Genomic DNA, 23490 nt, shown 5'->3' with positions numbered 1-23490 from the left:
TTCAGCTGGTTTGGCAGCTAATTAAAGTTGTGTTTGGACCTCTTAGTTACAGTATGTGGGACTTCAGTATACATTTTTCTTACATTACACTGCAAGCCAAGGAGGCTGGAGATCCTCTGGGGTGTAGAAGCTGTCTGCCCATATTGTTTACATCAACATCAATACTTTAAGATCGCAATACTAATAATTTTACACTTTCTTCAGCAATAGGGGCTAGATGTGCTACATAAGCATGCATTAACAGGGAGCATTCTGACAGGAGACGAGAGAAGAGGGATAAACTCATTGCTGTGCTTCTGCTCCTTTAGGCCTAGTACAAACCACACTTTTTTTTTTTATTCAACCCAGTGGGTTGAACAAAAAAAAATGGCATCTCGGATCGGAGCCGCTGTACAATCCAATGTTAGTACAGCAATCTCCCCAGCTTTGCTATTATGTTCTGACAGAGGTTGACCCTCCCTCCCCCCCGCCATAACACTTTGATCAGCGCTCTTAAACATTGGCTGAGAGCGCTGATCAGGAGTCGGTCGGCTGACCTTTATTGGTTTCTGGCTTCTGTTGGACTGGCTGCCATACACATGGGCCAAATGTCGGCCGGTTTCTATTGAACCAACCGATGCCGGATGACATTTGGCCCGTGTATACTAGGCTTTATAGTCCAGTCCCAAACTACAGGCAGGGAGGTGACCAAGCTTTGTTTTCCTAACTGCAGTATGGAGAAGTCAGATTACCAGCCTGGCTATGCTGTCTAGTAGGGCTGTATAAATGTCAGCACTGAATGGAGAGAAATGAGCATCCGTTAAAAAGTAAAAGCTTCCATATATGCATTTCTATTGTAATTAGTGCAGATACTTTTGCTCTTCATAATAATACTATGTGAGCATAACCCGATGCAATATGTTTTCTTGTCTACCCTGACCAGAGGTCAATATTTTAATGATTGACAAGTTTGCTTGTGCTCTGTTGTTTGATACCTTTTTTGAGAAGGCAGAGTGCATGTTTAGAATCCTTGGTTGAGACTTGACATTTTGAGAAGCCTTGTCGGGAAGTAAGTTAGATATGGTGAAATGGCTCTTGCTAACTATATCTCCCGTGGAAGAATGTTTTTGTTCTCCCTCATGATTCCACTTAAGGCTCAACGACTGCTAAGTTCAATTGTTAAAAGAAGCAAGATTGTTTAGCGTTTAGATCTTACCAGACAAGTGGGATTTGTTTCTTCCATTCCAGTTATCAAAAAGTTTAACCCTTTGCCCCATATTTCTAATTGTAAACCTTTTAGTACCAGAGAAAATACTTTTTTGTTACAGGGTTGTGGAGATAAAGGTTTTATGGCGAGTGAAATGTCTGCTGGAAATGTTGCGTTTGTGTATAACAGACATTTTCTGTTACATTTCAGGGACCAGCTGAAGCACTAAGGGCATCCAGATTATGCAAGACAGGATTTCTTGAGGATGTTTATCACGCTAGCGTCCCCAGAAGCGTACGTGAAGGGCAGCCTCTACTAAATGGTAAGGTTAACTGTATAACTATGTAAATTATACATATAGGCTCATTGATTTATCTGTGTATTTGCAAATACATTCACTTTATATATGTTTTCTATTCTTTGATGAAACTCTTCAGCTCTTTTATAATGCATTTTATTTGTAATTAGTAACAGTGGATTCATCCTGCAGTTTGCGTTTGGCAATGTTTTAACTATGGATAACAATTCTATACACTTCTTTTGAATATGATTGCCCTCCAAATCATTAATAATTGTTGTGGTTACATTCTAGACCTGATTTTAATTTAGTTTATATTTCCTGAAATGATCCTAAAGGAACCTCTCATCGAGTCATCTGAATCGATAAACCAGTGGTGAGAACAAATTAGGTTTTGGGGTCCTTGTGTATAGTCCCTTAGCTTCTACAAAGTTTTGTACACTTTGTATTTGCATAGGTATACTATGAAGCCAAAATATGCATGGTCAATATGACAGTTCTAAGATGTAGATATTGTGGTAGTGATGAAATAATAAAATGAATGTCTTGTAAATGAGTGAGGCGATAATATAATTGTGTACTAAAGTTTTATATTTGATGGAAAAAGATAAACACAATGAATTAAGGCCTTTCTTGTGCCCACCAACAAAAGGACAAGTGGGTGCAATTATAGCCCAGAAAGAAGTAATGTCAAACAATGCGCTACAATGTCTTTTAGGTAAATGTACCATCATCCCAATATACTATGTATAGAAAATTGGGAGGTATAGAGGCATTAGGGACTTTAATAGTACCTCCATAGACATAACAACTACGTTCAATTTAAAGTGGGAGTCCGCCGTTTTTTTTTTTTTTAAAAGCCAGCAGCTACAAATACAGCAGCTGCTGACTTTTAAAATAAGGACACTTACCCGCCCAGCGCACCCGCGATGTTGGCACCCGAAGCCGATCTCTCGATCGTCACTCGGGTGCTGCCGCCGCCATCTTGGGTATGGGAATCAGGAAGTGGAGCCTTTCGGCTTCATTTGCCGATTCCCTACTGCGCATGCGCGAATCGCGCTGCGCAATAAGGATGGACCCGCTGCCTCTGGGATCTGTGTGTTTCCCAGCAGGCAGCGGGGGACTTTCGGAAAGGGGCGTAGATCTACGCCCCTTTCCGCAGAGAGCTATCCCGGAAGTGGGTGCAGTTACCTGGATTTTTCAGGTAACTGCACCACCCTCCCCCCTGAAAGGTGCCAATTGTGGCGCCGGAGGGGGGAGGATTCCAATGAGCGGAAGGTCCACTTTAGGGTGGACCTCCGCTTTAAAATGATCATATTTTATTACAAATTATATAAATTCATTGTTCCACTAATAGAACATAAATTCTAAAAAATATATAATATAATATAATATAAATAATATAATATTATATATATATATATATATATATATATATATATATATATATATATATATATATATATATATTATATTTATATTATATATATAATATACGTATAAGGAAAAGGAGAGGTATAACTCCTTCAATACTATAAGTTTTATTCAGCAATAGAGCATAGTACTCTAATAGGACAAGGGGTTTGTGATGAAAGTCATTCAATATGCCTCAACATGTTTCGTGGGGTTACCGCCTCAGGAGTATTAGAAGGAGTTACTCCTGCTTTATTGCTGAGTAAAACTTCCAGTATTGGAGGAATTATGATATACTTCTGTAGTTGTCATGTCTATGGCGGTACCATTAAATTCGAACAACAAAAGTTGTATAGTGTGCATCCTGCTTAACTCTGGACACAATTACAGTGAAGGATGCCGTGGGCCTGCCCACAACAAATGTCAACAGTTTAGGACAATATGTATTCTACATATTTTTGGTTAAAAAAAAAATGCAATAAGCATATATTGATTGGTTTGTGCAAAAATTATAGCGTTTACAAAATAGGGGATAGATTTATGGCATTTTTAGTATTATTTTTTTAATAGTAATGGAGGTGATCAGCGATATTTAGTGGGACTGCGACATTTCGGCGGACAGATCGGGCACTTTTGATTTGGTTTTGGGATCAGTGACATTTATACAGTGATCAGTGCTATAAAAATGCACTGATTACTGTATAAATGATGTTGGCAAGGAAGGGGTTAACACTAGGGGGCGATCAAGGGGTTAAGTGTGTCCTAGGGAGGTGTTTCTAACTGTGGGGGGGATGGGACTGACAGGGAGTACAGAGAGATCACTGTTCCTGATCACTAGGAACAGACGATCACGCTGTACTCCCCTGACAGAACGGGGATCTGTTTGTTTACATTGACATATCCCCATTATGACTCTCTGTGGAGTGATCGCGGGTGGTCGGGGGACATTGTGGTGCTGGCGACGCGATTCTGCTCTGGCACTGCACGCGCCCACTGTATTTATTGGACGAAGTGACGTACAATTACGGCGGTTCCCCGCAATAGAGCTTGCGGCGGCTGGTTGGCAAGTAGTTAAACTGTCTCTTTAGAGCATTTGTAATTAGTTTTCTTTTTCTGCAGTAGAGCAACTATGGTAATTAAAAAGGTTTTCCACAACAAAATAAGATGCATTTTATCTTACCTTCCTTTGTAGTCACTAGACAGGATCTAATGGAGGTCCTTTTTATTATGCACAGCTTAAGCTAAGTGTTATGTCGCATACACACTAACGGACGTTTCGACTGACTTGGTCCGACGGACTGGAATCCATCGGACAATTTGATCACGTGTGGGCTCCAGTGGACTTTTTGTTCCCAAAAGTCAGGCGGACCTAGAAATAAAACTTACTTCAAATTAGGGCTGCAACTAACAATTATTTTCATAATCGATTAGTTGGCCGATTATTGTTTCGATTAATCGGTTAAAAACCTTAAAAAAAAGAAAGTGGGTCAAATTGACGTTCATTTTCAACTACAATGATGGGAAAATTTGGAAATAATAGAAAACTGCTTGGTCAAAGGAATTTTCAAACAGTGTATGTGGTTTTCATTCAGAAATTACATTAATTTTAAAAACAGAATGTTAAAACCAAGTGGAAATTTCAGACAAAATTCTTTCATTCAGCGAATGTACAAACATTTTTCGTCTGAATATTCTCATCTGAAAATTGATCCGTGTGGCCAGCATAAGGCTCGGTACACAGCTATGCAGTTTGCGTGTGATCTGTTTCTGCAGTGCTTTTTGCTGTGCGTTTTTGCACGTGATTTTACTGCAATTTGCGTTTTTGCATTTTTTTTGGGCAGATTAAAAAACACAAATTGCTTCCATTACATGCTTTTCTGCAGCTTCTCAATTGAAGTATATGGAACCAAAAAAGCCAGTTTTGCGTTTAAAAGTCCCTGACCCTTTCCAAATATGCAACGGCTGAAAAAAAGCACAGATGTGAACGTGTCCCATAGGAAACCATGTAAATGAACTGTAGTGCATTTCTGCAAAAAGCACTAATAAACATATAGATGTGAACCAGGCCTGAGACATTTAGTAACATAATGGGGTTAAAATGAGCCCTTTATAGTAAAAAAAAAAACAGATAATCACTACTTTAAGGGATTCATTTTTTACTGTAGAACTGTGAAAGTAATATTTACAGTATCGATTATTTACTCTTTTTGTACTATAAAGGACTCAATTTAGTTTTTTTAACCCCATTATGTTACTGGCCGATTAATCGATTATGAAAATAGTAATCGATTAATTTCATAATTGATTAGTTTTCGATTAATCAATTAGTTGTTTCAGCCCTACTTCAAATCTTTCAGACGGACTCGAGTCCGGTTGAAAAATCCGGTTGTCTATGCGCTAGTCCGATGCTAGGGCAGCTATTGGCTACTGGCTATGAACTTCCTTATTCTACGTCATCACGTTCGAATCTATGTCATAACGATCATGTGTGGCCAAGTCCATTTGTTTGAAAGTTGGGCGGACCTCAGCTGCAAAGTCAGATTGTCCGCCGGACCAAGTCCGTCGAAAAGTCCGGTTCTGTGTACGCAGCATTAGTTTACCTTTTCAGAAAAAGATACTTTACTTACCTCTATGGGTGACAATCTGTCATTACCCACACAGCAGGTGCAGCAAGGGTGCTGACAGCTCATCACCCACTGAGGTAAGTACATTTTATTTTTCATTTTTCTGAAAAGGGGAATTGACACTTTAAGGCAGACTTTTTTAATAAACACAAATGCATGATAACATTGTCATACTAAATTTGTAACCCTCAGATTGGTTTGCCCATCTGCGTACATGTTTTGTGTGATATTTAATACCATGTTTCTGCAGAATACTGTACAATGCTATACATATGCCAGAATACTGTTTTTGATCATTACTGAATAACTGTAGTTATGTTAGTATATAAGGACAGCACACCTCCCTTTCCCATTGCAGCCAATTATCTTCTCGCTTTTAGATGAAGCCAGATTTTGGGAACGGGATCACTTCATATTGGAAGCTGCTACATGAGTTCAATGTAAAATAAATTAAAAGAATAGAAAAGATTTTCAGTTTACGTTATTAACTTAACATTAAGATTTACATATTTGCAAGTCTTCAATAGCCACGCACTTCAGATTTCCTTCAGTAATTTTGTCTTTTCATTTCACTCAGGAAAACAACATTTGGTCGGATGTGAAAATATACAGCCTTATTTTCATAATGAGGTTTTTACACACTCTAATGAACAAAGCACAGTAAAATAAAATAAGCAAGAAATATGCAAGAAGCGCATATGCATTCTAATTTCAAGAAGGTTTAACTGTTTAATAAAAAACAAACAAAAAAAAACAAAAAAACAAGGAAAAAAACGTTTAATAATGCACTAAGCCATTCCAACCACTGAACATTCTCTTAGTTCTTTTCTTGTCCAGGTTCTATGCCTTTATTTTATATCATGGAACAGAAATCATAGTAACCTATTATACCCAATCACTTCCATGTGGTCAGATTAAAGCGGGTCTATATTCATCTTGGATCCAGCAATGCAATGCCCCGGAGCTTCCCGCCTCCCTTGACATCTTCAGTCGGCCAGCCTCCCGGTCTCTATCACTGGCCGCTTTCATCGGCTGGGTGGAGGTGATGTCACTACCGTGCATGCACGGGAGTGCAGTCTGATTCGGCTTTGCACAGTGAGTGTGCACACTGGTCAAGGTTGGACAGGCATGTAAATAACTTTAATGTAGAAGAAATCATGTGCATTCTAAATCCTGCCTGTTCCCCTTTTTCTTTTTCTTTTTTTTTTTTTTGCTAACGTTCCATGTTAATGAAAAGTTATTGGTATTGGTTACTAAAAGCTGCACATTATGCCTTACCTCATTACTTTACTTTAACTTTAACAATATATTAGTTATTTTACTATATTCAGGGATATCAAGCAAGCTTGCAAATTCAACCTGTTTCTTTCCTTCCATCCCATCATTATAAACCCAGGCCACTGTGACATTGCATTGTTTATATTCAGTCTGGCTGCAGTCTGCACTGAAACATGTATAGAAACAACACAACTAAGAATAAGGCAAGCCATAGATTATGCAATTTTATTTCTTTTCACGGGTGTAAGAAAATTGCTCACTTCCCCCATCAACAATAATGTAATGTAGTTAATAATGTACTTTGTACTTATGTCTTGAAGATAACTGTACTTTTATTACAGTTATCCGTTGAAAGTTATCTGCTGTCTGGCAGGAAAAGGAAGGGGCAGCAGTTATTTAGCTCTGATGACAACTTTGTCTAGGTTTGAAGTTGGACATTACTCATTTAAAGTGTTTCTTTTTAAGACAGCACACCCAAACATTGCACTACTTAGAATGCCGATTAATTCCATGTTTGATTAGTTCATTAGCAACTAACAGGAGTTTTTTGTGCTGTGAAGGTTTACTTATGCTTTGCATTATGCAAACATATCTTACACTTATTTTGTGTGTGAGATTGTTGCTGCTTAGTTAATTTAGATGTAGTCAAGCTGATAAAAAGGTTCAGTTTCCAGTGCTTTGAAGTAGATTATAAGGACCAATCTCTCTTCCTTGCGTTTCCTATCTTGCATATAAATCTTGCTAGATGGATTGAGAAGGTGCCAGAGGAATGGATTCTTGAAACAAAAAGCTATAGACTTGATTTACCTTGACTGTGTATAGCTATAGCTCACAGTAATGATATTTTCACATAGCATTTTGCATTTTTCAACTGTAATTGAAACTTAAATGCAGGAGGAAATGATGAACGGAGATGTTTTCTGAATTAAGGTACTCTGTTCCTCTACTGCTTTAATCGCTTAATGCATAAATTTATAAAAGGTGATGTGTTTAGGAAAAGAACTGAATGCGAAATAAGGCCTGATCTGTCAGGTTTTTAGGGAATTAAAGATAGCTAATTCCAGCCTAATGCAATAGTCTGTCCTAATTTAGATTGCACTTCGTCCACATTAGTAGACAGAGCACATTTCTTTTTTGTCAATTACCAATTCTTTTTAATTAGTCAACAGTATGCAAGTGCACTTCTTTGTAATAAGGACTGTTAATGGTTTAGCAGGATATTTGATTCACAATTACATGTTTAAGGCCTGCTTTACTGAAACTATAATTAGTCTTAAAGTAACCCTTTACTTGCAATAAATTAAGATAGCTAATAGTAATTGTTGTATATTATCTGCTGCGTTACCATAACCTCCTTTAATGCATTGTTTTGGCCCTGAAAAACACAGGGTGTAGGTGGAAGGAGGCATGTCAGGGGCATCCTCAGTGGCCTATCACCAAGACCCAGCACTATGACATTGGCATGGAGGGAAGAAGAATAAATTGCGCCTGTAACTGATGCTGATTTTCAAGATTTAGTTAAAGTTGCCCTGTCAGTTATTTTAAGCATTTAAAAGAAAAATCCAAATTAATATCAAGCACATTAGTGTCTCTGCTGTTTTTTATTAGCCAAAATCCTTCCTCTATGGTTTACTTCCACTTTGCATTATTGACATAAATTGTAAATGAGTTTTCACCTACCTGCTTGCATCCTGTCCAGTAAGTGTCCTCCCCTAAAACTCCATGGGAGATTAGGGACAGACATTGTTCCTGAAAGGAGACTATTACAAGTGTAATGTATATAAAAAATCAATGTGAACAAGTATACATTTAAAATAAATAAAATATAATTGACTAAAAAACAAAATGGTTATCATTTAGTAATCATTGAAGGGCTATTTTTGAACAGTCAAGGATGTCATACAAAAAACACAATACTAAAAAACATTCTAAACCATGTAGTCTTTTAAAATATTGCAGCAGCGCTCTTGTCAAATAAAGTCCAATGACAAGCTTTCATATACAGTTCATATAAGTGTCAGTAGGAACAGAGGAAATCTGTTATAGCTTGTGCTGTGATATGTTGAAAACACCTTCCACCATACACTTCACCACGTGAGGAAATTCTCTTTGGGGGTGCACTCACCAGAAATACAATAGTAATGTACCTTTAATTCTAAAAGCTTCTCCACAGCTCCAACCAAAGCTGCCACCAAATGTTAGACACGCTGCACAGGGCTCCAGTAAAACCATGTGAAGGGAATAAATTATCCACATAGTGTAATATGGCTTAAAAGTTTTTATTAAGACCAAATTAACTCCCCTTACAAGTTATGTGTACCACATTTAAGTTAAAATGGAGCAATAATATTGTGCAATGTGCCTGTATATTCACCTGGTCACTGGTTATATAAGGAGAGAAACCGCTGTGTACAACAATGATCCACTTCCTGGTTACTTGGCCCGTGGAGTGCACACGTCACCTCTGGTCAATGTCGTAGATCACGGCACTGACGCGTTTTGTCAGGGCCTAGGTATGTTAAACGAAATCAGAGGGCTTGCCATATAAAATGTATTAGTAAATAACTGTAGTAGTGGATACCTTGTGGAAACACAGATTTAAAATACTTTTAATGTCTGACCAGTTTACTTTAAGTCAATACAGCCTTATGTCTTCATGTGCTACTATTAGTGGTATTTATGCTCACAGTAAAGGAGTTTGGTAATGCTTAGGATTTAATGCAGTAACTCCCTGTTGCTGGGGATTCCAGTTGGCTATTTTTTTTTTTTTTTAGAAAGGACAGTGGTATCCCACAGGTTAAAGAGAAATGAAGGCAAGAGGAGTGTGAGTTTCTGAAAAATATTGTGAAGAATTTATTTGGCAGTTCTGCTTGGCTATATCTCTGGTACACCTAATGGCTAAGGGCACTCTGACTTGTTTACCACTAGACTTTTGAGAATGTACTTCATTAGAGTCCATGCACACAGGCTTAAATAATACTGCTGTGTTTTGTGTTAGGACATTTAGAGGCATATTTTAAGCTCATCGGTTAGAGGCAGAAGAAAGGCCCTTCTGGTTAGCGTTATGGCAAGAAAAACACTAAACACTCCTAAATGCACCTAAACATGTGTACATGCTCTATATGAGCATTTTTTTTTCTGCCACGGGAACTGGCGTTTTTTTTAAAGCCCAGTGTGCATAGAACCTAAAAGTGGCACTCCTGCCCCGTGTTCTGGGGCTGTCCTGCATGAGCAAAAAACAGATAGACAAGATAATAGAATACAAATGCTTATGGGTGCCTACAAACAAATGCTTAAAAGAGCCCCAGAGTTTCTTGTCAGAAGGACTTTCGATGCTTAGCCACAAAGCAGTCAACAATACAGGAACTGTTGACGGCAATGGGTAATTCCTTTATTTATTTATTAATCTAATAAAATTCATATTTTTATAAACATATTTCCATTATTTTTTCTGCATTGTCAGTATTGCAGTCTTGCAATCTATGATACAAATGTGGCATATTCATTTGAACCCATTCTTTCCTCATAAAAAAAAATAAAAAGCATCTTGCCAAAGTGCAAAACCAATGTCAACTCTCCTGAGAACAGCCTTTACTGTAAAAGAAAGCCTAGTAGTGCAAACACTCAGTTAATTTGCAGCAGCTACAAGTCAGTTCTAATTCCAGCTTGCTTCCCTGAATTGTCAGTAATCTTCATTGTTGCTTGGAAGCAGAGTTGAGCAGAAGATAACCAACTAATTAAATCATTTTAAAATAGAATTGCCACCAGCAACTGAATTTAAATAAAGAAAGAGCAGTTCAAGTTTCGTTCAGGCAAAACATACTTTATAGAGGCATTATACAGTATTTCCTTGCAAAGTGACATTCACTTTAGAAAAAAGTTTCTGCTAACAGTTTTCATGGAAATTGCAGTGAATTATAACGTGTACCTGTACTGGCACAAACCAGCAATCTGTTACTCATGCATAATAACAGGTGTCTCATGCTAATGCAGCTTTCTCCTAGCAGAGATACCCAAAATCCAAGGTGCTACATTTGATTAATATTTGTCAGTCAAGAAGTTGTTATTTGACCCCATCCCAATATTTCAACTCTCTCTACCGGCTAGTGACGTTTTTGTTCAACCGGTGCACCTGCACAGCATCCTTGTTTGCCCCCCCCCCCCCCCGCCTCTCTCCTTCATTAATGCGGTCATGTTAACTTAGTGAGCGAGAGAAAGTGAGAGATAAGAGAAACACTGAAATACTAGACACTTCTGGTGTGGAAAGGTATATTTGCTTCGTAAGAATAAATTACCTCTAATGTTGGTTGTCCCACATGTGTGAATGCTGCTACAATACATAAAACTGTTCATTTAGTTTTTACATTTTAGGATTAAATGCCTCGATGTACACTTGACTGAACAAAAGGTTGAGAAACACTGGGCTAAGTGAGGCTGCCCATCAAATTGTTGTTAATGTTGTTAATGGGGGAGAGGAGAGAACAAACACCATCTTCCTAGATAAATTTGAGATTTCCATGTTTAAAAGAGAAGTCTGGGATTTCAAAATAACAAACAATCATAATCTCCTAGGAGGATGCAGCATTGGCCTCCAAAAACTGAGTGATCAAAGACTGCTGATTGGTTAGTTCTCAGTCTTCAGTGAGTAGAGAGCCTGTGTCTGTCCATTGCTGGCTCTCTGCTCTGTCCCTCCAGTGCTCACTGGAGCACCAGGGTTTGGAGGGGGCTGTGGTGGCTGGCTCAGGCTCTAAGTGGCATGGTGAAAGGCTAAGTCAGCTGCTACACAGGCAACTGGGTGGATTACAACATTAAAGTTGGAATCCCTCCTGAGTTTGGACTGGCTGGGTGACGTCCGTGGACAGCAGACTTTAGCTTGCTGTTGGCTAAAACTAGGTCACAAGATTGTAACCCACAGGAGAAGCTCCTTTGACCCTACTTCTCCTTTTAGGTCTCCCAGGGTACTCCTGAATAGCATGCAGGCATTGAGAGCCTACTGATATTGCATGTAATTACCGATTATGAAATACTGTATCAATACAGTTTTGGTTGAAAGTATTGCAATGATGCCTCTCAATTTCTATTTGAGTATACAAGACAGGAAGCAAAGGGGCAACTCTCTAATGAGACACAGATGAGATGCAGACACACATAAAAAAAAAAAAATAACAGCAGTTTTAACCCTCCCCTTTTCTATCAAAAATTTGAAAAAGCAGTTTTGGCTTTTTATAGACTTTAAAGATCTAGATATTTTGTTTAAAATCAAATGATTTGTGTCATAACAGCACTACTAATTGTTTTTGTGTTAACTCTACAGAGAAAATTCTTGGCTTGAAAATCAATTACTTTGGGTCTTTTTTCATGATCAACACCACAGGTTCACCTTTTTTGTTTTGCAGGGCAGTGCTGAGAAAGTAACCAGGTTTATAAATCATATTTATCATCTCCTTTGTTATGCTATAACAGGCTTTTCAAGTGACCATTTTGCCCACAAGGAAATAATTACATTTTGCTTATCGTCCTAGTGGGACTGTAGATGCTTCTTTGGAATTGCTTTCAGAGCATAGATGCCGAATTTCAAAGTGGCTTTGTCTGTGATTTACTTGTGATAAAATATGAACATTGCCTACTGATGTTCAAAGATGTAGACATTGGGGGTCAAACTTGAAAATAAATAATATTGTCTTCAGCAGTATGAAGATAAAGATCAACTGTTCATACTTACCTCTCCAGTGGGTATTAACTCAACTTGTTCCGTTGCTAAATAGTTATGGCCTCCATGAGAATCCTTACATCAGAAACTTTGGAGGCCTTCATCTTGCTTCCTGTACTTAGAAGCTAGTGGGAGAAACCAAAGTGAACAGCGGGGGGACCAGCCACCTGATACACCTTAAAAGTGTTGGATGCTGAGGTGTTCAGCAAAGTGACAATACAAGCCAACACTCTCCAGGGTGGTAAGAACAGTCTACATTTGCAGGTGCCCTTAGAAATATTTTCTAGCTGAAAGAATTGATTTAAGGGTAAGTGCACTCTGTATTTGACAGTCCCCAAGGGTGCATAGAGCACCTTTGTGTCTTCGCAAAGTGCTTTCTGTTACTGTAGGTTGGATCTAATGTGGTTCATGCCTGATCGGCTCTAAAATTTTTAAAAGAGTCATAGTTCTGAGACTAGTTGGAAAATATGTAAAAAATAAATAAAAGTCACAAAGTAAGTAAGTTAGCTGCAGTAAATGCTAGTGTACTATCCATCACTGAACTTTTTTTCACAAGCAGAACATTTAATTATCCCATCATTATAGAAGACTATCGTTGCCAAAAAATATTTTCTGCTTATTCATCTGAATACAAATGGCACAAGACAGTCGCAGTTTCTTGGCACTTCCTTTGCCGACTTGAAAAAAATGAAGGGCAAAGTATTCCCTTGAACTTCCTGCTGCAAGAGATGTATGGTTTCTGTGTGTACAGATTCTTGTGAGAGCAAGTTCTGTTTCCCACTGCTGCTGGGCTAATTGGTTAGTAGCCTTTCCTTACAGAAAGCTTTATTCAATCATAATTTGCATTCCCTCCACTGTAGGGACAGAACAGTAACAAATTTATTTTTTGTATGATGGGTGGATTTCATGTTCTGTTGGTACCTAAATGACTTAGCTTAAAATTCCAATCAGGAAAGAAGAAATATCTTTTAAAGATGCTATGATACATACTTACTCTCTTTTCTTGTTATTTTAGCGGCCGCAAGTTATATATATATATATATATATATATATATATATATATTATTATATATATTATTATTATTATTATTATTTTAGGCAGGTGTGAAAAAATACTGTAAAGGAAGAATACTTTCAGAAATATATATTTTAATTGCTTATTTTTCTGAGTTTACAAAATGCAAATTGAGCGAATAGAGGGAAAATAAAAATCAAATCAATATTTGGTGTGACTACTCTTTGACTTCAAACCAGCATCAGTTCTTACACTTGCACACTTTATACACTTACACAAAGTCAGGGATTTTGTAGGATTACAGTCAGGTGTATGATTAACCAAATATACCAAGTATGTGCTAATGATCATCAATTTCATATGTAGGTTGAAACACCGTCTTTAACTGAAACAGAAACAGGTGTGCGGATGCCTTAAACTGGATGAGGAACAGCCAAATTCTGCTACTAAGGTGAGGTTGTGGAAGGCAGTTTCATGTCACAGGTCATACACTATGGCAAGACTGAGCACATCAACAAGACACAAGGTAGTTCTACTGCATCAGAAAGGCCTCTCCCATGCAAAGATTTCAAAGCAGGCTGGAGTTTCAAGATGTGATGTTTAAGCTCATTTGAAGAAGCACAAAGAAAGGGGCAATTCTGCGTACTATGTACGCAGTGGTCGGCCAAGGAAATTTAATGGAGCAGATGAAAGACATCTTCCCTTTGACACTGGAAGATGTCCAGCAGTGCCATCAGCACAGAACTGGTGGAAACGAGTGGGACTCAGGTACAGCCATTTACTGTCCACAGAAGTCTGGCCCCAAGTGGTCTTCATGGAAGAATTGTGGCCAAAAAGCCATACCTCTGATGTGGAAACAAGGCTAAGCAACTCAACTGTGGAACATAGGAACTGGGTTGCAGAAAAATGCCAGCAGGTGTTCTGCACTGATGAGTCAAATTGTGAAATATTTGGCTGTAACAGAAGGCAGTTTGTTCTCCGAAGGGCTGGGGAGCGGTACAATAATGACGGTCTACAGGGGACAGTGAAGCATGGTGGAGATTCCTTGCAGATTTGGGGCTGAATTTCTGCAAATGGAGTTGCATTATTGGTCAAGATCAATGGTGTCCTCAATGCTGAGAAATACAGGCAGATACTTATCCATCATGCCATACCATCAGGAAAGTGTAACATTGGCCCCAAATGTATTCTACAGCAGGACAATGACCCCAAACATACAGCCAATGTCATTAAAAACTATCTTCAGTGTAAAGATAAACAAGGATAGGAAGTGAACCTGGAAGTGATGATTTGGCCCCCACAGAGCTCTAATCTCAACATCATCGAGTCTGTCTGGGATTACATCAAAAGACAGAAGGATTTGAGGCAGCCTACATCCACATAAAATCTGTGGTTCGTTCTCCAAGATGTTTGGAACAACCTACCTGCCAAGTTCTTTCAAAAACTGTGTGCAAGTATACCCAGAAGAACTTATATTGTTTTGAAGGCAAAGGGTGGTCACACCAAATATTGATTTGATTTGGATTTCTCTTCTGTTCATTTACTTTAATTTTTTTTTTTATCAATAAAAATAAACTATTAACACTTCTATTTCTGAAAGAATTCTAAATTAAATACATTTTTTCACACCTGCCTAAATGTTTTACACAGATCTATATAATTTATATATTTGTATGTATATAATATATTTAGTATCGATATGTATGTAGCTATCCTATCTTACTATAAAGTGAGTCTTCCATTTTCTAAGCCTGGAACTATTTTTCAGTTCATTTGTTGAAGGTGTAGAGCTTCACGTTTTGAACAGATAATATTCATTCACATTTTTTCTTTATTTTTACTTTAGCACAGCTTTTTGTTGCTGCATTTGACTGTTATAAAAAGAATCATTGTTTAGTACAGGCCATATTATATTGTTTAGTCTCCTTCAGACTTCCTTCTTGAATTATCTCAGTGTTAATGTTATGGCACACGCCTATGTTATAAGTTGAAATATGTTACCTGACTAGACATGGGTATCTGTTGATTGGCAAATTGTGTTTTAGTGCTATGTAGTTCTTCCGACAATTCCAAAAATTGCCTGTATTGTACATGATTCTGATCATACATACTGTAGGTCAATTTTCTGCAGCAACAGAAATCTGAAGCATTTGATTATGGCGTTGGTCAGCATATAGGACAATTAGAGATGTTCCAGTATTCCTCTAAAAGGGGAGAGCTTTATAAAAACTCGGTGGGTCTATCCAGTTATGACCAGCGTAAGCTTGTACGTGTCTCTTTTAGTAAGACAAAGGCGAAAAAAGAGAAAGCAGATTTCTCTGATTAGACGTTAAAAAAAACAAAAAAAAACAAAGATGGAAGGAAAAATAATTTCTTTACTAATATCAGACTGTGCATGTCCACTGTTAGTTACACCCATCTCATGAAGGGGTTAATCTGACTTCTTATGAAAACCATTGAAAGGACAGAAGATTGTCTCATGGGGCACAGTTAGTCATTTCCTGTATCTGTGTCCTGTGGCTGTAATATTTCATGACTATTAAAACAGATGCAATTTTGCAAAGTACGTTAAAAGTACAAAATTGGATGTTCTAAAATTAGATGTTTTTTTTATGCTCGTTGGCTCATTTGTGCGGCCAAAGGAGATTATTAGCAGTTGTGATCTATGCACTTTTCTAGTACTTCCCTGTAACTTCTGTTGTGTAAGCCACCAAAATCTGTTTATTCAGCTGATGTGTATTATTTTACACATGTTGTATTATATTTCAAGATGGTATAGCCTATAAAAGTGGACAGATGTGTCTACTAAATGCTACTAAATAAGAACCGCTCAATAACTGAACACACTGGCTAAAGTTGGTCTTGTGAAGTTGAAATGTTGCATCCCATCCATTTTATATCTTAAATAATTTGAATGCAATTTCATAGCTGCATTCACCTCTTCACCTGTTTTGAGCATTTCTAACAAAGTTTTATATGTTCCATATTTTTATCTGCATGGGGGGGGTCCTTGTTTCGCAGCCTTCCTGGCTGCTCATGACCTAGTTACAAAAGCTTGCCAATCCTGCATTACCTTACCCATGCAAGTGCTGCCAATACTCTTTATACTTTAATGGTAAGCCCATCTGTAGCCTTTAAAGAATAACTTCACCCTTATTATGGAAATTACAACCAAGGCACTTTTAGAAAGGTATATTAATACAATCGACAAACAGATACTTAGACAATTGCAGAATTTTTGGGTGCCATTAATCCCAACAACAAAAATGTAATATATTGGAGTTTACCAATTCTTAGATGTGGTTGCTGCATTAGTTTTTTTTAGGCTTTTCCCCCCTTTTTTCACCTAGTCATCCTGCCATTAACACATGTCCTGTCCTAGGGGAGCCTGCATTCAGAATAAAGTAGTTAGACAGACATCTGAACAGCAGCATTGTCACTTTGGGGAGAGGGTTGTCTTAGGCCTCGTACACATGATCCAATTGTTGGCCAACCGAGTGTCAGACTTTTGTCAAAAGGGCGTGTGCCTGGATTTTTTCTTGCATACTAATGGCACACAATTGTCGGCCAACAAACACGAACGTAGTGGCGTACTAGACATACTACGAGACCACAAAGAGGAAGTTAATTTCTCAAGCGCCATCCTTTGGGCTCCTGCTAATTTTGTGTTAGTAGAAGTTTGGTGAATGTTGATTCACGCTTTTCAGTTCGTGCCTTTCAGTTTGTTTCTGAACGGCCATTCGTTAACCAGCCATGTTGTGGAATTGGAGGAGAGAACGCTCTATTATTGGGCTTGGTGTTATTGCTTTGACCCAAGTCCAGCCCAGGAACAGGAGGGGGAGGAGTTCTTGGACCAAAAATAGTTTGCTTAATCGTGACCAATTATGTCATATGCCATTGCTGTGGGAGCTCCAAGAGCATAATCCAGATGATTTTTGAAATTATCTCTGGATGACGGACCCCTGCTTTCACCAACTCTTGGCATTGGTGACCCCCTATATCAAGAAACAGGGCACATGCATGAGACTTGCCATCACTCCAGAGCAAAGGCTCATAGCCACCTTGTGGTACTTGGCGACAGGAAGAAGTCTCTAGGACCTCAAGTTTACTACTGGGATCTCCCCCAGGCTCTAGGACTCATTATTCCAGAGACCTGCTCATTATTCAAGTACTGCAGAAGGACTATATTAGGGTAAGTTTTTACCTTTAAGATCACATTCTATGTATTAATGTTTGCTAATTTATTGTATTAATTAGTTGATTATATAATTATCAATATTGTAATATGCTGTGAATGTCCTCTTTGTCCTCATGCATGCTGTAAGCTTTTCCTGCTCCTTTTTTGTCCTACATGCATATTTTCCTTCACGAACCTCCCCAGCATGCTATCCTGGGCTCATACACACCTAGCCAAGTAACTTAACAATGTTTTTTGTCAGCTACATTTTGGGGCTGACCCTAAACAACCCCTAAAATGTGTACAAATGTTGTTGTTGTCCTCAAATTTAGGCAGAGTGCAAGAGACCATTTTTTGGAGCCCAAACTCATATGGAACCCCCCCCCCCAAAAAAATGCTAAGTCAACAGATACAAATACTCTATCTGCTGACTTTGCAAAAGCCATACACACTATCCCTTTTTTGTGTTCATATTTCTGGATAAATTCACTAAACCATGTAGTGCAAGGGGCTACTTACCAATTGCAATGTAGAAAGTTTTTTGGCTCCTATTATATTAATATGTAATTTAAGAATGTCAAAATGTGCTGCAATTTGGACAGTGTGTATCCAGATTTTTAGATTATTATTACCTGTCCACTGGGATGCCAATAGTGTAAGTAAGGAGGGGTTGGCTAAAGTGTCATAGATTATTTATGCAAACAGCTCTCATGGAAGTGGAGAGAGATACCTGTCCAAAACATCTACCCATTACCCCCCCCCCCCCACCCTAAAATGTTGTTAATGGGCCACCTGAGGGGGAGATGAATCAGATAAGTTGATCTTACACTTTTGTCTTTAAATACTAATTTAATACTCAATGTTTTTTGAAGCATAGTCATCATAGCTGTAGTGTCTGCCAACTATGAGTTTTTGTATCTGGATGTTGGGAAGAACAGCCACAACTCTGATGGAGGAGTGATTATGCAGACAGATGAGGCCTTTTCTCTGGGGGAACATCTGATGAAGCCATTTCCTATAAGGAACCTTACCCCAGAGCAGAGAATATTCAATTACAGGCTCTCTTATGGCAGAAGGGTGGTTGAAAATGCCTTTGGCATCCTATCGAATCGTTTCAGACTGTTTTTGACTCAAATCAACCTGGCACTCTACAAGATCAACCATGCGGTCCTGTGCTTTTGTATTTTACATAATTTTTTAAGAAGGAATGCTACCAGCTTCCTTGCCTCGCTGCCAAGGGATGTGGACCCTGCAGTGGCAGGCCCAGCTGAAGAAGCTGCAGCTTGACCATCTGTGGGCGTGCTGATGCCTATTGAAAAAGCCTGTTCTGGATTGCCCTCACAAATTGCCAGATATTTACGGCAGAAATACCTTGATTATTTTGTGGGTAGTGGGGCAGTGGCTTGGCAGAAAATTGTAGCTGATAATGCCTAATATAATTTCAAGATCATGAACTCATATTTCATTTGAACTACTGTTGTCTGTGTTTCTTATCTGTCTAATATGTTCACAAATGGGCTTTATTTTGGCCACTGGCTCCAACAGTGCAAATGTACCTTATTTGCTACATAAGGTGACAATTTCTTTTTCAGCTAACTATTAGGGTGTGCTGTGGGTCTGCTACACACATTTTTTTCTTAACGGATCTAATGCATGAAGTTCAAAAACATTATGCCTTTTCAACTCTTATAATTTTTTGGAGGACTAAAAATTGCAGCAGTTGGCCACATTTAAGAGCACATTGTCACTGTAACTACAACAACTCAACAAATGCACTGGTATTGAGCATTGAAATAATAAGGCACACATTGTTTAGTAAAAAAACAACATTTTACTCCAATCACATTCACATGTGCGTTTTGAAGGTTTTAAAACAAAGCAACATCTTGGTGTATAAACGGGCATGTTCAAAAACATTAGATACACATCCCAAACTCAGGAACTTACAAAGTTCAATTTTGGTAAAGGGAAGGCCAAATGAGACATTAGTATCCCAAGACTGTGTGGATGTTGCCAACCCACAAAACACACAGTATGTCAACATGTGCTATCAATGGATGTGTTTGGGGGGTGCAACCCCTTCCTCTGAGCTTCTTTAGTTGTGAGGAAGGAGTTGCACCCCCAAAAACATGTCCATGTATACCCAGTGATGGTAGATAGCACATGTTGACATACTGTGTGTTTTGGGGCTTTTTGCAAACTAGATGTATGGAAATACACACATTTTAGGCATGGGATCATGAGGGAAATAAGAATGTTAAAGCACAATTTGGGGGCACCTTGAAATTTTGGGTTTTATATTCTTAAAAACACAGAAAATTTACAATTTACATTAGTTAAGGCAGTGTTTCCAAACTCTCCTCCTCCAGATGCAAAACTAGGTCATGTTTTATATACTTTTAGAATTTGGCACAGGTGATGTTGTCATGTTCACTGTTAGTAATTCACACAGTCATTTTTAGACTGAGGAAAATACAGAAAACATGACCTGTTGGTGCACCTCGAAGAGTGGAGTGGAGAAACACTGAGTTCTGTCCCTGAACTTTCAAATTTCAAAGTCTGAAAAACTTGGTAAATATTAAAAGGACAAACAGGAGTCAACAAGTGGAACAAAAAACTTTAGAACATGCAAGAGGAAATTAAAATTTGGCAAGCATGTCCACAAAATCTATGATTCTTCGTGTAAAGCAGTGGCAGTCTCCTTGATTTGCTCCAGATCCTTCAAACAATGCAACATATCTGCACTCATTCTGCCAATAGTGCATCATGGAAGATCACAACCTAGTAAAAAGTAATTAAGGGAACAATGGCCAAGTGGCTGAGGCCCTACATACTGAGTTATGGTCAAGTTACTAGTCAAATTCAGGAAATACTTACTTACCCAGTCTACCGTTGCTTGCAACCTGCTTTCCCTTCAGACACCTACACTACTAGGAATGTACAAACTGCAACTAGTCTGTTATCTTGGACCCGGTGCCTGGGTCTCCAAAACTCGGGTACCTAGAAACACTCCCAGCTCCTTCCACCTCTTCCATCTCCATGCTAATGTTAATCCACTACATACTTTTCTAATGTGTGGAGTGGGTGTCTAAACACTTAACATGTATACACTTTTGAAGCCAGATTCCAACAATACTTACCTGCACAAACAAGAGGCTTCCGAATGCTTTCTTCCTCTTCTGGGTCGCTTTGGCTCTCAGTGTGACTCGCGTCAGGGTATTTGACGTCCATAATGGCAAGGTCTGTGCTGTGTCCAGGAGTCAGATCCCATTCCTCCAAACAAACATCCTGGGTGAGCTCAGCACACTCTCTTTCCTCTAAAAAGAAACAATACACCATTCATTAAGCCACTCTAAGTCCCATCTGTTTCTAGAATCTATTTTGATACATTAGTTGACCAACCTTGTACTTGGTCTGATGTTAATGTCCTGATTTGTTGACTCCACCATGCTGAACTCTAGTTGTTTTTCTGTGAAAAATGCATAGAAAAGGGATGGTGATGTAATTTTAGAGGGCAAACACTGGACAAGTGGCAACCTTTTAAAAAGTCCAGCAGTTACCCCCCACCCCTCTTGTCTCCTATGGGAAAGGGAATATACAATGATCACCTTAGCAGCCGTGACTCTGTGTGACTGTGATCCCCGGGGCCTCCCCTCTACCCATGTCTACACTGGCAAGGCTGCATTAATGGGCACTGATGAGGCAGGCAGCAACCAGAAAGTTTTGTTTACCCTTTAATTTCTCTGACCTAAGCCCATGGCCTTTGGCTCACCTAAAAACACCCATGTTGGTGGCTAAATGTCACTTACATTTTTGGGGGGAAGATGGCCTTGTTGCCTATCCTGTTGGGGCCCAAGTGAGGCTAGCCTCCCTTCGTCCCTTGTGGCTTGGCTGGAGTCTCCTTTTTTGGTGCCTCCCTGTTGAAAAAAGATTAAAAAATGAGTTCCAAAAATAAAGAAATGTCCAAACAACATGACCAAATAAGAATGATCATATCTGCTTTATATTTACCTTCATCTTTAGAATACCAAGTCATACAAAGATTTTAGAAAACCTTATATATAATTCTCTAGAACTACTTACATGTACATATACAGACATATACAGACAGCTAATTTACTCATATACATATTTGTTACATCCAAATACAGCTTACTTTTTTTTTATGATCTGATGTGTGTACTCCATCTGGTCTTGTTCACGGTGTTTGAGATCAGACCATCATTTTCTGATTTGGTCTTTTTGATCGCTCCACCGAAAAATCACTCTCCAAAACAGAGATGACCTTCTCCAAAATTATGCCCTTTTGGCTGTTGGGCCTTTTGTAATTGCGCAGCTTGCAGTCGTAATCATGCTTATCTAGGATGCACACCATCTCCACCATCTCATCCTTGCTCATGGGGGTTGCTTTGTGCTTCCTATGAGCTTCACCACTGCCGGGCTGCCTGTAATCCGCCGAATCCGCCATATGGTCCCTCCCCAATGTTCCGCTGTGTGTGCAGAAGAGAGATGGTCACACCCCAGCATCATGACGCACTGAGAGCGGAGTTTCATGCATGCACAGTGTATATAAAGCCAGAACGCACAGTCGATGGAACAGCCATAGGAATGATCTTGGAGTGGAGGACGAATGATCGCTAACACAAGAAAGGAGTCATAAAACGAATGTACAATTGTAAATTGGGACATAGGTGGTTAGTGACATATACTGCTTAGATGGAGGCCTATATTGGGACCAGCTTATAAATTAAGCCAGACATTATGGTTTATCTTGTGTTCTGTCTTGCAGGCATCATATCATTCATCATGACGGATACATTTACTGTGCTTGATTTTTTACCCCAATTCATTGACCTGTACCGGGAGCTGCCTTGTCTCTGGAAGTAGAGACTACTCCAATAAAATATTGAGGAAGGCAGCTTTGGAGAAACTGCTTGAGTTGGTGAAACCAGTGTACCCCAGGGCAGACATCAACTATGTCAAGACAAAAATATCAAACCTGAGGAGTACTTTAAAAGGGAACTCAACAAGGTCATGGACTCACAGATCTGGAGCATCAGCAGATTACATATATGTCCCTCGGCTGTGTTATTACCACAGTCTGTGGTTTTTGACTGACCAGACAGATTTGGATTTGTATCCAAAAAAAAAACTATGATGATAACTAGACGTTACTTGATACAATATTTCTGCCTTAACAAAGTGGTTTCCATATCAATAGACAGTAGTGACTAAAAATGATTGGAACAAGAATTAAAAATGCTGGGGTCAGAATGATAGTCTTTTCTATTTGTCCACATTCAATTTGCAACAGGGTGGAAATCAAAATTGTGCGTGATTGATGACCAAACCCTAAAAAAGATTCTGTCAGTCTGGAGGAGTAATGCCGCGTACACACGATCGAATTGTATGACGTACTTAGTCCGTTGAAACGCATTTCAACGGACAATCCGTTCGTGTGTGGGCTTCAGCGGACTTTTTCAGCGTGAAGTCCGGAGTACTAAGAAGGTCGGTTTGCACACCAATCTTCCCGTCGTACTTTGGTTTCAGCGGACAATACGTTCGTCAGTATGCTAGTCCGACGGACTAAGAATGGCGCATGCCCAGAAAGGATTTACAAGGCGGAAGCGTTCTGTCTTGTAAAACTAGTGTTCGTATTGAAGCTAGCATATTCGTCATGCTGCTAATTTTGTGATCTTTTAATATAGCACATTCTTTTCTTCTTCATAATGCGAGAAAAGTGAAGTTGCTTTGCTTCTTATATTCACACAGAGTTATCACAAATGTCT

General features: G+C 38.8%; 1 protein-coding gene across 2 annotated transcripts in view; it reads left to right on the top strand.

Annotated features, from left to right (window-relative positions):
- CDH2 (cadherin 2) overlaps positions 1-23490 on the top strand; it is a 410616-nt gene that overhangs the window by 70445 nt on the left and 316681 nt on the right. For both annotated transcript variants that reach the window (XM_077492605.1, XM_077492606.1), the window contains exon 2: positions 1397-1508. In XM_077492605.1, the coding sequence (XP_077348731.1) occupies positions 1397-1508 (112 nt within the window). The remainder of the gene's footprint in view (positions 1-1396; positions 1509-23490) is intronic.

This window comes from Lithobates pipiens, unplaced genomic scaffold (genome assembly GCF_037356315.1).
Source record: "Lithobates pipiens isolate NorthernLeopardFrog02 unplaced genomic scaffold, aLitPip1_a1.2 Scaffold_19, whole genome shotgun sequence".
In the NCBI taxonomy this organism is placed as follows: Eukaryota; Metazoa; Chordata; class Amphibia; order Anura; family Ranidae; genus Lithobates; species Lithobates pipiens.
This window is presented reverse-complemented; position numbering and strand designations above follow the sequence as displayed.